The 16,231-nt window shown below is 45.5% G+C and overlaps 1 protein-coding gene across 2 annotated transcripts in view; it reads left to right on the plus strand.

The window, feature by feature from the left end:
• Positions 1-16,231, plus strand: part of CLSTN2 (calsyntenin 2) — a 666,422-nt gene that overhangs the window by 490,174 nt on the left and 160,017 nt on the right. For both annotated transcript variants that reach the window (XM_058295067.2, XM_071214548.1), the window contains 2 exons: positions 14,628-14,823; positions 15,801-16,009. In XM_058295067.2, coding sequence (XP_058151050.1) covers positions 14,628-14,823; positions 15,801-16,009 — 405 coding nt within the window. The remainder of the gene's footprint in view (positions 1-14,627; positions 14,824-15,800; positions 16,010-16,231) is intronic.

A 16,231-nucleotide genomic window follows, 5' to 3' on the forward strand; every position in this document is an offset into this window, starting at 1 on the left:
TTTCATTGGAATGTTTAGTGTAATTACTGGTCAGGTTGGGTATAGATTTTGCAATTTTATAGTTTGTTTTCTGTTTGAACTCTCTTTTGTTTATTTGCTTCTCTGCTGCCTTTTCCCTACCTTCTTTTGGAGTATTTGAATACTCTTTAGAATTTTACTTTATTCAATTTATCAGTTGATTTTTTTAGCAATACCTCTTTTTATTTTCTTTAGTGTTTGTTCTGCAGGTATTCTTAAATTTTCAAAGTATTCCTAGACTTAATGTTTTACACTTCATGCAAAATGCAGAAACCCTGCAGGCATATACGTCCATTTCCCACCCCTTTCCTGTCATCTTCTATGCCATATTGGTCACATGTACTGTATCTATTTATATTACAAACCCCACAAGACAATGTTATAAATTTACTTTAAACAATCACATGCATTTTAAAGTAACTAAGAGGGAGAAATAGTCTCATATTTATCCGGAGAGTATTCCTGATAATTTTCCTTCATTCCTAAAGGTCCACATTTCTCTCGTTATCATTTGACTTTTGCTTGAAGAAAAATTCCTTTCAATTTTCATGTTGGCTACTCCGGTGGAGATGAACTAAAACATCTTCATTTCACCTTCTTTCTCGAAAGCTATTTTTGCTTGTTAGAGAATTAAGGACTGATAGGCTTTTGTTTTGTTTTGTGTTAGGTTTTTTAGTCCTTAAAAGATGTTGTTCCATTATCTTCTAGTCTCCATGGTTTGTGATTAGAAGTTCATAGTCATTCAAATTTTGTTCCTTTGTATATAATGTGTCATTTTTCTGGTCTTCTTTCCCTTTATCTTTGGTTTTGATGCCCCATGGTGTGACTTTACTTATAGTGATTAGTGATGCTTTGGGGGGTTTACTGGCTTCTTGAATCTGAAAAACACGTCTTTCTTTTACCAAATTTGGGAAGTTTTTAGTTTTCTCATTCTCTGCCTCCTCTCTTTCTAAGACTCCACTTACCTGTTATATTAGACATTTTGATATCAATCTACAGGTTATTGTTATTCCTTATTCTCCCTTTTTCTCTTTCTTCTTCAGATTTCTCACAGGTCACCAGGCTTCAGTTAATATCCTTTTGATCCTTGTTCTGTTTTCTTCAAATTGGATACTTTCATATTGCTATCTTAGTTTTCCAGGCTGCTATTACAAATACCATGCAATGGATTGGCTTAAGCAAAGGTAAGCCATTGTCTTACAGTTTCAGAGTCTAGAAGGCTTGCATCTCCTTGGAATTGGTAGCATTCCAGTGCTGGCTTGCCTCAATCCTTGTGGTTCCCTGGCTTTCCTGTCACATGATGTCCTCTCCTTTCTCTTCTAGGTTCCAGTTGACTTTTTGCTCTCCCTGTGGCCTTCTCTGTAATAAAGGATTCCAGTAATCAGATTAAGTCCTGTCCTCATTCAGTTGGGCCACACCTTAACTAAAAACAACATCTTTAAGAGATCTGTATACAATGGATTAATGTCCTCAGAAATGCAGGTTAAGATTAAAAACATATCTAATGGGGGAACATAATTCAATCTACCACAGTTGATTTATCTTGCATTCACTGATTTATTTTTCTATCCTCTCCCTTCTGCTATTAAGCCCATCCAGTGAATGCTTTATTTCAAATATCTCTTTCAGTTACAAAATTTCTACTTGGTTCTTTTTCCTGTATTTCTCTAAAGAGATTTATATATCTCATTCATTTTATGGCCTTGAGCATACCTATAAGAACTAATTTAATGTGCTTGTCTAAGAATTAAAACATCTGAGTTATCTCTGGATTGGCCTCTGTCATCTTTTCCCTTGAGAGTGGGTCACATTTTCTTGGCTCTCCATATGTCAAGTAAATTTGGATTGCATCCGGACATTTTGAATGCTATGTTGAGAAGACTGTGGACTGTCACATTCCTCAAGACATTGTGGATATTTTCTTTTAATAAGCAGGTAGCTTGGCTCTGTCTTACTCCTGTGGGCAGCAGTTTAGATCTCAGTGCAGAATGCTTTCAGTCTGCCCTGCACATGCATAGCCTGGGAGCAGCCAGAGGCACAAGTAGAGTTTAAAACACGGAATTTGGGCTTGACTTTTTTTTTTTTCTTTATCTTTTTTTTTAATATTACATTCAAAAAATATGAGTCCCCATATACCCCCACCCCCCTCCCCCCACTCCTCGCCCCATAACAACAATCTCCTCCATCATCATGAGACATTCATTGCATTTGGTGGACCATTGACCATGAGGTGCAGCGGTGCTCAGAGATGGGCTTGCCTTTTGCCGGCTCTCTCCTCTCTGGGGTTCCCCTCTCCCGCTGCAGCCTTCCATTTGCCCGAGGTTGTCAGCCCGAGAGACAACAGACTTTCTATCAGAATTTTAGCCACTCTGTGTCACTATGACTGCAGCCTCCAAACAGAAAACTCTTCCCAGTTTCAACTCTGCTCCAAAATTGGCCTATTCTAATCCCTTTCTAGAGCCCTTAGGTATTAGGGGGGAGGAGTATTTTTTGTCCCAGAGTTTATAGGTGTTATTGTGAGAGTTAACTGCGTTTGGGGCGCATGCTTGTCCATACCAGAAGAACTCCTCATGTACTTTCACACGTACCTTTTATTTATTTTTTTTTAAGTTTTTTTTCTCTTTCCCTTCCTCCCCTCCCCACCAGTTGCCTGCCCTCTTGTGTCCATTCACTGTATGTTCTTCTGTGTCCACCTGCATTCTTATCAGTGGCACCAGGAATCTGTGTCTCTTTTTGTTGTGTCATCTTGCTGTGTCACCTCTCTGTGTGTGTGACACCACTCCTGGGTGGGCTGTGCTTTTTTCACGTGGGGCAGCTCTCCTTGCGGGGCACATTCCTTGCATGAGGGGCTCCCCTACGCGGGGGACACTCCTGCACGGCATGGCACTCCTTGCGCACAGCAGCACTGCGCATGAACCAGCTCACCACACAGGCCTCCTGGTTTGAACCCTGGATCTCCTATATGGTAGGCAGACACTCTGTCAGTTAAGCCACATCCACTTCCCAACACGTGTCTATTATAATTCCAAGTTTTTAATACCCTATTAAGGAGAAGCTAACCATAGCACATTCCATTTTGTGAGCACTCAAATCATTCTAAATCAAAATAATGCAATAAAAATATTGATATAGTATGATTTGGTATGCAAATTTTTAAATAATGTTACTGTCTCCAAATGTTTAAAATTTTCTTTTTAAAGAATAAAACATTTTCAACTCTGGTGACTAAGTGAACTATAAACTCAAATCCTATTGCCAAAAAACTTACATCTTAGCCAGTAATCAGTAAGAGATATTTGCCAGTACATGCCAGTGATGTATGTGCTGTTATTTTAATATTCAATGTCGTTAAAATTTAAAATGTTTTTTTGCATCTTATAAAAATGCCATTAAAACAATCATTAAAAAGTAATGTTGATTCAAGGCCTGACAATCAGCACTTTTGTAACTCAAGCTAGTTGTGACTTAATCCTCTGAAGACAAATGGGGAGTTGTTTTAAGAGACAGCTCTCTCCTAAAATGAGAGATAATGCTGAGAACATAAAAATCAGCCTTAAAGCAGAATAATTCACAATAATGGGTAGTATACACCCTCTCTGTTGCACACTTGTTTCTATGGGAAAATTAGCCATTAGTGATGTGAGTTATGGATTATATAAAGCAGAACTCTCCAATAGAAGCATACATAATTATGTATTTTCTAGTAGCCATATTTAACAAGTAAAAAAAACAAGTGAAATAGATTTTAATGTTATTTAACCCAATACATCCCAAACATTATCTTTTCAACATGTTATCAAATTAAAAAACTATAAACAAAAGATTTCATGTTTTTTTCAGGCAAAGTCTTTCAAGTCTGGTGTATATTTTACATTCTTAAAGCATCTTAATTTGAACTTCATGTAATTTATATTTGAAAATATTGATCGACATACCGTAGTTATTTCAGGGAAACGGACTTGGCCCAGTAGTTGGGGCGTCCGTCTACCACATGGGAGGTCCACGGTTCAAACCCCGGGCCTCCTTGACCCGTGTGGAGCTGGCCCACGCGCAGTGCTGATGTGCGCAAGGAGTGCCCTGCCACGCAGGGATGTCCCCCGCGTAGGGGAGCCCCACGCGCAAGGAGTGTGCCCCGTAAGGAAAGCCGCCCAGCGTGAAAAGAAAGAGCAGCCTGCCCAGGAATGGCGCCGCACACACTTCCTGTGCCGCTGACAACAACAGAGGCGGACAAAGAAACACGACGCAGCAAAAAGACACAGAGAACAGACAACTGGGGGAGGGGAGGGGAATTAAATAAATAAAAATAAATCTTTAAAAAAAAAAACATACCGTAGTTATTTCAAACATACTTAAAATTTTTACAGTAGCTGAATCAAGAACCAATTCTTCTTAAATTTTATTTTAAAATTTAAAAAATAAATTCGATTGATAAAATTCAGCTCCTGAGTGTCTTCGTTTGCCAGAGCTGCTAGGCCAATAGCACACGATGAGTTGGCTTAAGCAACAAGAAGGCACTGGCTCTGGGTTTTGGAGGCCAGATGTCCCCTCTCCAGGCGTTGGCGAGGCCAGGCTTTCTTCCCCAGTCAGTAGCATTCTGGCGATGGCTCGCGGCAGTCCTTGGACTTCCTTCAACTTACCCTCTGCCTCCACCACAGGCTTGTACTTTGTCTTCTCCTTTGGCTTTCTCTGACTTTTGGCTTCTGTGTCTTCTGGCTTCTCCCAGTTTCTGGTTTCCACTGCTGGATGACTTCTGTGTTTCCTCTCTTTATAAGGCCTCCAGTCATCCCAAGTAAGGCCCACCCTGATTCTATTTGACCACACCTTAACAATAGTAACATCTTCAAAAGGTCCTGCGTACAAATGGGGTCGCGCCCACAGAAGGCAGATTAAGAATAAGAACAGGCCTTTTGGGGTGCCTGATTCAATCTACACACTCATTCGCATGAGCTGCATTTCAAGGAGCCAAGACCCATTATGGCTGATGACCTCCACCTTGAAAAAAGCAGAGTATCAGTAAGTCATCTTCTGAAGAAAGACTTTTGCCCTGTGCCTATCCAAGTTCCTTAAAACATTATAGATGATGTGGATGTGGCTCAACTGATAGGGCCTCTGCCTACCATATGGGAAGACCCAGGTTTAATCCCTGGAGCCTCCTGGTGAAAAAGAAGAAGAGAAAGCGTGCCTGCACAGTGAGCCAGTGCCCGCATGATGAGCCAAGTGCCCACACGGTGAGCCGAGTGCCAATGTGGTGAGCTGAGCGCCCACGTGACAAGCTGAGTGCCCAAGTGGTGAGCCGAGTGCCTGCACAGCAAGCCAAGTGCCCTCATGGTGAACCAGTGCCCACGCAAGTGAGTCATGCAGCAAGATGATGACGCAACAAAAGAGAAAAGGTAGAGTCAAGGTGAAGCACAGCAGAGATCAGGAACTGAGGTGGTACAATTGGCAGGGAACCTCTCTCCACATCAGAGGTCCCCAGGATCGAATCCTGGTGAATCCTAGAGGAGAAAGATGAGAAGGGAAGACCAAAAGAGAAATAGATACAGAAGATCACACAGCGAATGGACACAGACAGCAAAAACAGCAAGGCAGGGGAGGGGGAGGGGAGGAAAGAAAAAAAAAGATGTGTCATATTTTTAAACAAAAACAAATTTTTTTTCAAATTATAGATGAGAAAAACTATGAAGGAGTAGTAGGGCAGGGAATAAAATTTGATGGGGACAAACAAAACTTTTATTGTAACCTCTGACAACTTCGATCTTGAAGTCAAATGTCAGATCCCTGTTTGGACACTGGGATCAAAGGCAAGGGAACAGATTCCAAAGAGTTCGGCATCATTCCTTCTAATTCTATTGGAGTATGAGGCCTTCTTCTGGTTCATTGAGTGGCTGTAATATTCAGCCCCTATGTCCTGAGAACTCAGTAGCACTCATTCACTTCAACCACTTAGTTCTTTGATCCCATGTATAGTTTTTGCTTCTGAAACCCAATTGCAAGCCCCTGGAGGGCAAGGACAGAATTTCAGTCTTCTGGGCACCTTAGCACCTGCTAGGATTCCCTCCTGCAGGAGATGTGACAGAAAGCCTTACTGATGGGATCCATAGCTGTGTGGGTTTTGTTCGCTCTCCAAGGTGCTGCCGCACCATTATTTTCTGAAAGGACAAGTGGAAGGTAGCCAAGATGGGTTCCAAGTGACGATCAGGGAACCAGCAGGACCGAACTGCCGCCCAATGGGTAGGGGATGCCAAGAAGGCCCCTTTGTTTTTTAATAAGGACCTTTACCCTTATTTGACAGGTCCCCCTTCCTTCTTGTCGGTGGAAAAGGAATTGATTCCCATCTGGTAACTTTTTGGACAAGTTGGGTCTAAAACATTCTCTTGGAAAACATAAAAAATCCAGCCATTATAAACTCAGTCCCAGTTCACAGAGTTTCCCAGCTCCCTCCCCCTCCTCCTGTCTGGCCACACGTGCGCAGAACTGGGGCTGCCTCAGGACCAGCCAGAGCTGAGGTCAGCTGGTGGAAGGGCAGGGAGTCCAACACGGGCCAGGGACAACATGGAACTAGGAAAGCGCCTGTTTGTCTGTGATCACTCTCTGCTGATGCCTCATAAAGCCGTTGTGAGGATTAAATTAGATGACTTTACACAAATCACACAACTCAGTTCCTATCAGTTTCCACAAGGAGAAAGACGGTTTCATTCCCATTTCACAGATGGGGAACTGGAGGCTCAGAAAACTTAAGTCACTTTTTCAAGCCACAAAGATGCAAATGGAAGAGAAGAGTCAGGGGTTGAATAGAAGCTTACCTGACTCCTCCTCACTGATCTATACCACCAGCATCGTCTCAGAAGAGAAGCGCTGTAATGCCACTGTAAAAAGAGATATGCTGGTGTCTATGAGGGGCGCTTGTCTCAGCTGCGTTGTTCAAGCTGAAATGCCTTCCTTTTTGCAGCCCTAGAATTTCTCCGTGGAGACTCTATAATAGCAAACTGACTCTAGAAGTCTTTAGGAAGGGAGATTGACTGATCCATCATCATTTGTGTTCTCACAACATTCAGCCTTCACAATGCTTTACTGCACTTAACTCTTTGTACCCCTGCCTTCTCCTGTCTGTGAAGACAGAGCAGGTTTCTGATTCATCCACAGCTCCAATCCCTAGCCGATCAGAGCACATGGAGTGCCAGGTTGTTTTTTACCCAGAATCCTTAAAGTCTGGGCACCAACCAGACCAAAGGACCTTTTGTCATCGATTCAATCTCTACTTGGCCTATCTGTGACTAGCTGGGGCACAGGACATCTCCAAGTCTCTCAGCCTATACATAAGTTGTTACATCATTTATGCATTTAACGAATATTGTAAGAAAAGGAAAAATGCATTGTCTTCACTGTTTTTTTGTGTTAATCTCCCAAAAAATGGGAAATTTTGATCTTGACATAAAGCTTTAGGAAAATGGCTTTTAAATAGCAGAGTATATTTTGTTTTGCTCAATATAAGTAGACAGAAATCTATAAATGGTGCTACCCCCTTTGGTTTCTGATGGAAACAAACTATGTTGCCAATATGCAGCTAGCTGCTTGCAGGCTAGAAGGCAGGATTTATTAAAATGGTGATAATTAAAAGTAGATAGATCTTTACACTTTCCAAAGTCCTTTCTCATGAGGTGTGTCACTGCATCCTCATGGTCCTTTCAGGATTAGACACAGTTAGTATCCCAGGTGTAATAAAGAAGAACTTGGAAACTACTCAAGGTGGAAAGAGCAGAGGTGGGACTCAAACCGAGGTCTTCCACCCACTGACCTCAAGCCACGGCCAGGACTCTTCCCACAACACAGACGTGTCCTTTTAGCTGTCTCCTTTCGAAGTGGTAAGCTTTTGTCTGAAGTGGGAGGGCTTAAATCCAATTTTTTTTTTTAAGTATAGATTTATTTCTCACTTCAACCCCAATGGACATGACATCCTGAGGGCGATGCTCTCTTGATGAGATTACCATTTGCCCTCTCCCATTTTCATTACACTAGGGTGACTGCAGATGACTCCATGTAGACATATGCGCTTTAGAAGTTTCATCTGCCTAGCCGGAGTGGGGTTCAGGGCTCACTGTCGAGCATGAGCCAGGAGGACAGAGTGTACCAGTGTGAGCACAGGTGGCTCAACCAATCCGGAGCAGAAGCCTGTACAGGAGACATCTCTGTCCTCAGCCCTGATGCCATGGCACGGCGCGTCTCAAGGGGGCTGTGGCCATTTGGGGTGAGGTGGTTCTTGCTGGTTTAAAACTGAACTGCTTAGAACAAGATATTTAGCTCCTCTGACTCTTGCCCAATAAAGGCCATTTATCAAGCCCCAATCACCGTGGTGAACAAAAACAAACAAATGAACAAACATAAACACACCAACACTTTTCCGAACTCTCTCCAGGGGGCGGTACTAGCCCTAGCTGAGAATATGCAAATGTGCAGGTTGCAGTCAACGACCAGTGATGCCCAGGGGGACAAAAAGATGGGTGTGCTGTGACTGATGTGTGGAGCCAGGTTGTGAACGACACAAGGGACACACAGTCAAGATCTTTCTGATGGTGAAACAGCCTCTGCGTTCAGCCTCTTCAGTTCTCAAGCAAGAGTAGGGAGGCTGCCAGAATGGTGTGGCTTTTCTTCCATATAACAAGGGACAGGAACTGATGCTTTTACAGTGCGTGCCCCACGTCAGACGCTCGTTTAATCCTCTCGACATCCCTATGAGTTCATCATTGTTTCTTTCCCATCTTACGGATGAGGGACCTGAGACAGAGAAGTAACTTGCCCAAGGTCACACAGGTTGTTAGTTTCACAGACAGGATTCAAACCCAGGCTGCTTGGCTCTGGAGCAAGATTTTAACCATCCACAAGTAAGCTTGAATCAGGAACTGGAAATGAAGTTACCTTTCTCCAACACCAGGCACAATGTGCTGACTACAGTTTCTTAAACGATTGTTAAAATAAAGCAGGGTTCTTAACCAGGGGTCCATGAGCTTGAATTGAAATTTAAAGAAATGTTATTCTTGTAGGGACGTGTTGGTGTGGGTGTGATATGTTTATTAAATAATATACAGTATCATATAGTAAGGGGTCCATGGTTTTTACCTGACTGGCAAAGGGGTCCATGGAACAAAAAAGGTTGAGAACCCCTGCAATAAAGGGATATGAAGTCATATTAATGAAGTTTTCATACTCTGATTGAAAGCCAGTGGTCTGTCTTGCACTGCGAAGGGATTGTTTATCTATACATGACTGGATAACATTATGCATTGGTCATTTGGAAGATATTAATTCATTTTTAAACAGTTCTTCCAAAAGTTGACATATTTTATTATACAATATCAAAGAGTCACATTCATTAATATCACAATCTATTTTATCAGAAAAGTATTTAAGTATTGGCAAATTGTCAAACTCGTTGTGGCAGACACAATTTTTCCAAATAGAAAACTCAAATTTTATCACTGACAATAAATACTATCAGTTGTTTTCCTGAAGCGACAGGCTCACCTTTAAAAATGTCCTCTACATATTGAAGTTTGAATAAGCATAGTTTGTCTGTCAATCACTTTTTCAAGTAAAAATGAAGGTCTATGGAAAAAAAAGTCTAGTTCAGCTCACAACTCAAATTAAATCACACAATTGCTTTTCCTAGAGACAACCGTCATACTTTGCTATGCAGAAGTGCTTTATGTGAACTTCCCATTTTGTTATGCAGAATACTAAAAAGGCATGTACTCAATGATTGAGATTTAATAAAATTGATAATTTTTACTGAACATTAATGTTTTTTCTTAAGTGATTTTTTAAAACTGTATGTTGTGTGAAGAATGCGTTGAGGTGCTAATCACGTGCCAGAAGTTTCCTTCACCATTGCTTTTACAGCATCGCTGAAATGTCAAAATAGCTGAAAAGGAATATGGTAATTGTTTTGACTTTATAGACTCCCCTGAAAGGGCCTTTGGGGTCCCTGGGCCTAATTTTGAGAACCACTGTCCTCAAACATCACATTCGCCCAGTGGCAAGCAGTGTGAGCCAACAGAGAGAGGCTGGGTTTGGAGTCATGGGTCCAGATAGCAATCCTTGCCTGCACGTAACTGTCAAGGTGGTCTTGGATGGACCATTCGTCTCTCTGTGGCTCAGTTTCCTCATCTGAGAAATGGAATCAACACAATCTGTTGTTCGAGGGTAGGAAGAAAAATCTTTTCTACAAATCAATTTAAAGATATTTCCTCCCCAATGTTATGTGGGGAATTGGGGGGATTCAAAGAAAGCCGCCCACAGCGGCCCGTGTGGTAGGAGGCGCGTCAGCCCTGAGGCGGTCACTGGGAGATGGGGACAGGGGGCCGGCCATCCTGCCCTGCCCACCCCCTGCAAGGGCTCATCTTCTGGGGCTCGTGCTGAAGCCTAATTCAGCCACCTTCGGCCACAGCCAGTATAGAACAGGGGCCAGGGGCCCAGCAGCCTAATGGTGCTGGCGCAGGGACCCACCCAGCCCACTGCTGGCCTAACACACGTGATTGTCTGTGCCGTACCCCCACCCACAGTGCCCGGGCCAGCCACCCAAGAAAGCCCACTGGGAAGACAGATACTAGCATATGGAACACATGAGAGCTGATCTTTTACTTCTAAGTAGATCATTCCCACCCCCACCCCATCCCATACTCCCTCCACGGTACTTTATTAGGAATTGCAAATTCTAGTGACTGGCCCCACAAAAGTTCAAGACCGCCTACTGTGTCGACGCTAATGTTAGGAACTGTAGTTTTAAATATTCTTCTTCTTCAGGTCTCCATCCTGGGGCTTTCCTTCTATGGTCTCTCACTATAGAGAGAGTTTTAAATTTTCTATTTAATGACATTCTAAGTAAAGAAAAATTTAAAATTTAAATTATTAACATGAATTTTACCATTTCTTTTCATGTTGTGCAGTGCCAGTTTTAAATGCAAACATGAGCATTTAACTGCTGTTCAGAACCACTGAAATGACATAATTCATAGTTCATAATTCATATATGCATATGTATCTCATTCTTACAAGAATAGTACACATGCTGCACAAAACTCACCCAAGTATTTTGATTTCACTTCTTACATGCTCTACCTTTGGCTCACTGATTAGTAGGAGAGCCTGAAATGAAAAGGAACTATGGGTTGCCTTCTTTTTCCTTCTCTGTCATCATTTTGAGCCTAAGCAGTTGGCTAATACAGGCCCATAACACAAGTGTAAAAGGGTATGAGAGGGTTCCTTGGTTGAGTGGGTTTCTCAAAATGCCGCTGTCTTCTTTCTGCATTGAAAGTGAGTTCTGGTTTCAATGGAAAGTGTGATGCCTTGGATTTCCCCACACACACACACACTTACGCAGTAGCAGATGTAACACACTTAACCTGTACTCGCTTTAAGTCCTCCTGAACTCCCACACCTCATGCTTGCATTGAAGTTCTGTGCTCATATAAAATACTATATGTTAACAGGGCAGCAAGGAACCGAGGCACATGCTCCACTGCCCCATCAAACTTAACATACAAGACACAAGTTCAAAGGTAAAATTGGTAACATTTCCAGACGGCAGCAGCAGAGCAGTAAGCCAAGCCCAGGGCCCTCCTGAGGTGGGCCCCTGGGGGCTTCCCACGCACATGTCCATAAAGTTGACCCTGCCCCAGCCTCCACTCCTCTCACTGACCAGCTCCCTCCTGCTCAAGGGTCTCGAGGTCTGCTCTGCCTCTGCCGGAAACACGATTCTCTCCTTCACCTTCTGGGCATCTCCCTCTTTCTCTTCCTGTGATGTCAGCTCGTTCTCAGGGCGGCCCTCCTGCCCTGCCTGCCCAGGTCAGAACTCTCTTACCACCACGTAGCTTTCCTTCATTGCATGTACCACAGTTAGCATTCTTCATTTATGTATGTGATTATTTGATTTGTTTACGTCCCTCCCCCTACAGAACTGCAGCAGCACATAAGCCAGGCCTGGGTGTGGTTTTGTTCATTACTGTTTCACCAGTGCCTGGCATATAGTAGGTCCCTAATAAATACTAAATTGGTGAATAAACAAATGAATGGATTTTTTGCATGAATTCTAGGCTTTGTTCAAAGGGGGATAACTCCTGTGCCAATCCGAGCTGGTGGAAAGTAAGCAAGCATTGCTCTGTCCTCCTTTTTAGTGACATCTTTTCTACTAGGTAGTATACAGCTTGAAGGTAAGGGTCAAGTCTTTTGTCTTCATGTCTCCAGGCTTAGCACAGTGCCTGGCACTTAGTTGGCTTTTAAAGAACATTGATTCTATTGCACCGAATTGAGTGACTTCATTTAGAGGGAAATGTTACCTGATTTACCTTGTCCTTCCCTTGTGTCTCCTCCTCCCTCCTTCCTCTCCTTTACTCTTCTCAAGGATTCCTGAGTCTTGAGAGTGACTTTAGTTGTGCTCAGGTGCTTCCAGCAGCAAATGACCTCACCTATTTTTGGTTTGACTTGATTCTCCCAAGAGCAATGGTCGGATCGGCTTTGTAATCGTGGTGGTGGTTGGATACTCCCGAGAATGCCCAGACCCAGCCTGGCCCATTCTTTGGTAGTGTTCACACGTTGGCATTGATCTTGGGATAGACTCACAGGGCAAGCTTTAGAAGGTCATCCATTCAGCCCTAGCTAGCTCAGAGCAGGGTCTGATGAAACCTGCCTCCTGCCCCGCTCGCCACCCCGCAGGGCCAGCCCCGTCCGACACGGCACAGGAGGCCGAGGCAGCCTCTTGTTAGAGATGACCCCCAGGCTGTCATTTGAGAAATGGCCAGGAAGGGATGTAGGAAACATGAAATTGAGGATCAATGAAATGAAAAAAAAAGCCTAAAGGTGAGATTGATATTGATTGCCCACCTTAAAAAACATTTCTAGTCAGAGATCAGGACATGCTTCTGATATGTAAAGTAGGGGATTTCTCTTCTGAGCGAGACTTGAATTGGAATGGAGAATGTTATCCAAAGTAATCCCAGGGGGGTCCCGTTGGCACTTGCGGGGCTGCTGGGAGATGATGGGGTGGCATGAGGGGTCAGCCATACCTGGGTTTTACAACCACATTTAGCTCCAAGAACTTGAGCATCTAATTAACCTCTCTGGTCCTTGTTTTACTTATTCGTGCACACTAGTACACAATTGGTATAAAACGCCTGCCTTGCAGGTTGGTTGTGAAGGTCACATGAGATCACCTGGACCAAGGCACAAAGCTGCGTGCCTGGCACAGAGCCGGCGTGAAGGAATGCTGCCCTCCCCCTCACAGCTTCAGCGCTTTGGAATAGCTGGGCAGGGCTCGCGCTAGGGTGAGGCAAGCGAGGCACCTAGGTCTGCCCGAGGTCGGGCCTCCTCAAATTGTGCGTCCTCGTCCCAGCCCTGCAGCTGGGACATCGGAACAGGGTTGGAGAAGGCTTCTTTCCTCGGAGTCAAGGCCCTCCTCTCCTGGACGACCAGCTCCGGAGCCGTCCCGCAGATGGCAACATTGAGACGCAGAGAAGCGATAGAACTTGACTCTGGCCCATCAGTTAGTGAGCAGCGAGCCTGGCAAGTGAACCCAGGCCTGCCAGCCCAAGCCCCAGCTGGACTCCCCACAAGCCGGCAGTGAGTCGGTGGCTGCCCAGCTCACAGGCCCCTCACGTGCCCCTTACAGCTGTGAGGGCTCTTTCTGAGCATCCACGCATGGTCCCCCCAGCAGGTCTGGCAGCTCCCTGAGTATAGGAAGAGAGTCTCAGATTTTCAGCACTTCCCAGGGGGCTTAGCACAGAGCGTGCTTGCAGGCAAGGTTGAATAAATATCAGTTGATTGAGAAAAAGGAGGTGTTCTCATGGCCTTGTAATTTTTTATGCAGAGAAATAGTTATAACAAACATTAGCCCAGCTGAGGGGGGAAGAAATGCATTAATTTCACAACGTGTTCAGCTCTTTAAGAAGTTAGCTTTTCAAGCTCCGTGGGGATGCTGGCGCTCACACAGACGCGCATTTACTGTTTCCAGGAGGAAAATTGCAACTCCACGTGGTGCCGCTCTCTCCTCAGGGAGGCGGTGGGCGGAAAGACATAAAGGAGTGCTGGGAAGGTGGAGGGAATTGGGCATCAGAAAGGTAAGGCGTTTAAACCAGTTCGAGCAGCACTGCTCCAACTTTGTTAACACGCAGGTCCAGTTCAGGTGGTCTGGATCGCTGCGTTTCCAAGAAGGACGCTGCCGGTCCGTGGACCACACTTCCAGTAGCAAAGATGTTGGCACAGGACAAAAGATCGTGAAAGGCAGTGACCTTTTACTCCTTTCCTCTGCAGTCCTTGGCTTTTTGACTGGGGACAAGTTTCAGAATCTCAGACGGGACAGGGATAACACTGGGTCCATCAGCCAGGTCCCCAGCCCGAGGACTCTCAACTTTTTCCCACCGGGATACACTTGTTGGGGCACACTTTCCTGCAGGAAACATCTCGATTTTACAATCCGCGAAGGTCTCCTCTGGTTAGGAAGTGCTGCGTGCACGGAGGAAATTCATGGAGGTGCTGGGTTTGCAGATCAGGCTTAGCGGAAGCACCTTCTTCAGTCTGGAAATCCTCATGATTCCCACTCACGGTCTTCCCTCCTGCTGCAGGGGAAATCTGTGCCTTCAAGATCCACGGCCAGGAGCTGCCCTTCGAAGCCGTGGTGCTCAACAAGACCTCAGGAGAAGGCCGCCTGCGCGCCAGGAGCCCCATCGACTGTGAGCTCCAGAAGGAGTACACGTTCATCATCCAGGCTTACGACTGCGGCGCCGGGCCCCGGCAGACTGCCTGGAAGAAGTCGCACAAGTGAGTGGCCCCCTCCCCTCCCGGCCCGCCACCCCGTGCAGCTCTCCACACACCTTTGTCCTCTGGCCCCACCCTGCTGCTCCAGCCCTGCCCAGCTGCTTGCCAGCTCCCCCGCAGGCATCCCACCGCTGTTTTCTACCCCTTCTTCACTAGTCCACCCGCTCGGCACATACAGCAGGAACAGCTATGCCTTCTGGGAAGGCTTCGCTAAGCCCACCCTGTGGATCCTTTCCCTGGGTGTCTACAGTTCTGTGTGCTTCTTTCTGTCGCTACCCTTTCCATCTGGGGTCGTAACTGCTCTCTCACGCTGCTCTCTCTCTCTGGAGGCTGGCTCAGAGCCCAACACAGAGTAAGCCTGATGAAATTCTTACTGAAAGGAGGACTGAGTGCATAGAGGAAGGAATGAATAAGAGAAAGGGGAGAGGATCCTGAGGAAACCTAGTGCCCAAATCTGAAAAAAGGGAAGGAGAATGGGGAGGAGTCTCTCTGGGGAAGACTCATCTAAGAGGATCAGGGCAAGGGCAGGAGAAAGTGGCCATGGTGGCTGCCGGGGGTAGGGAGTGGGAGAAAGAGATGTGACGTGAGGTCATTTTCGGGACTTGGAGTTGTCCTGGGTGGTGCTGCAGGGACAGTTACCGGACACTGTATGTCCTCCCATGGCCCACTGGGTGGACTGTGGGAGAGTGTAGGCTATGGTGTGGACCATTGACCATGAAGTGCAGCAATGCCCAGAGATGTATTCACCAAATGCAGTGAATGTCTCATGATGATGGAGGAGATTGTTGCTATGGGGGGAGGAGTGGGGTGAAGGGGGTGGAGGGTATATGGGGACCTCATAGTTTTTGAATGTAACATTTAAAAAAATAAAAATAATAAAAGTAAAAAAAAGGGGGCTTCCTTGGGCAGGAGGAGAGGAGACGGAGAACCTCCGTGCCTGGCTCCCTTCACCACCCCTTCTGTCTCGCTGTTGCTCCCAGGGCCGTGGTGCATATCCAGGTGAAGGATGTCAACGAGTTTGCACCCACCTTCAAAGAGCCCGCCTACAAGGTGGCCGTGACCGAGGGCAAGATCTACGACAGCATCCTGCAAGTCGAGGCCGTCGATGAGGACTGCTCCCCCCAGTACAGCCAGATCTGCAACTACGAAATCGTCACGACCGACGTGCCTTTTGCCATCGATAGAAACGGTGAGTGTCCTGAGAGGACCCAAGTGGGGTGCAGGGAAACTAATCCCCCACCTGCACTCCGGAGGCCACGTGGGAGCTCAGAAGGTGTATGGAGGGTCACGCCGCCCTTGCCGGGCCTGGTCTGGGCTCTGTGACCCTGATCTCAGTCCTGCACCCAGGGAATGGCCTTTCAGAATTAGCAACCCAGCCGTGTCCAAGCCATCCCCGGAAACCTACTCAGTG

Source organism: Dasypus novemcinctus, chromosome 4, assembly GCF_030445035.2.
Source record: "Dasypus novemcinctus isolate mDasNov1 chromosome 4, mDasNov1.1.hap2, whole genome shotgun sequence".
NCBI lineage: Eukaryota > Metazoa > Chordata > Mammalia > Cingulata > Dasypodidae > Dasypus > Dasypus novemcinctus.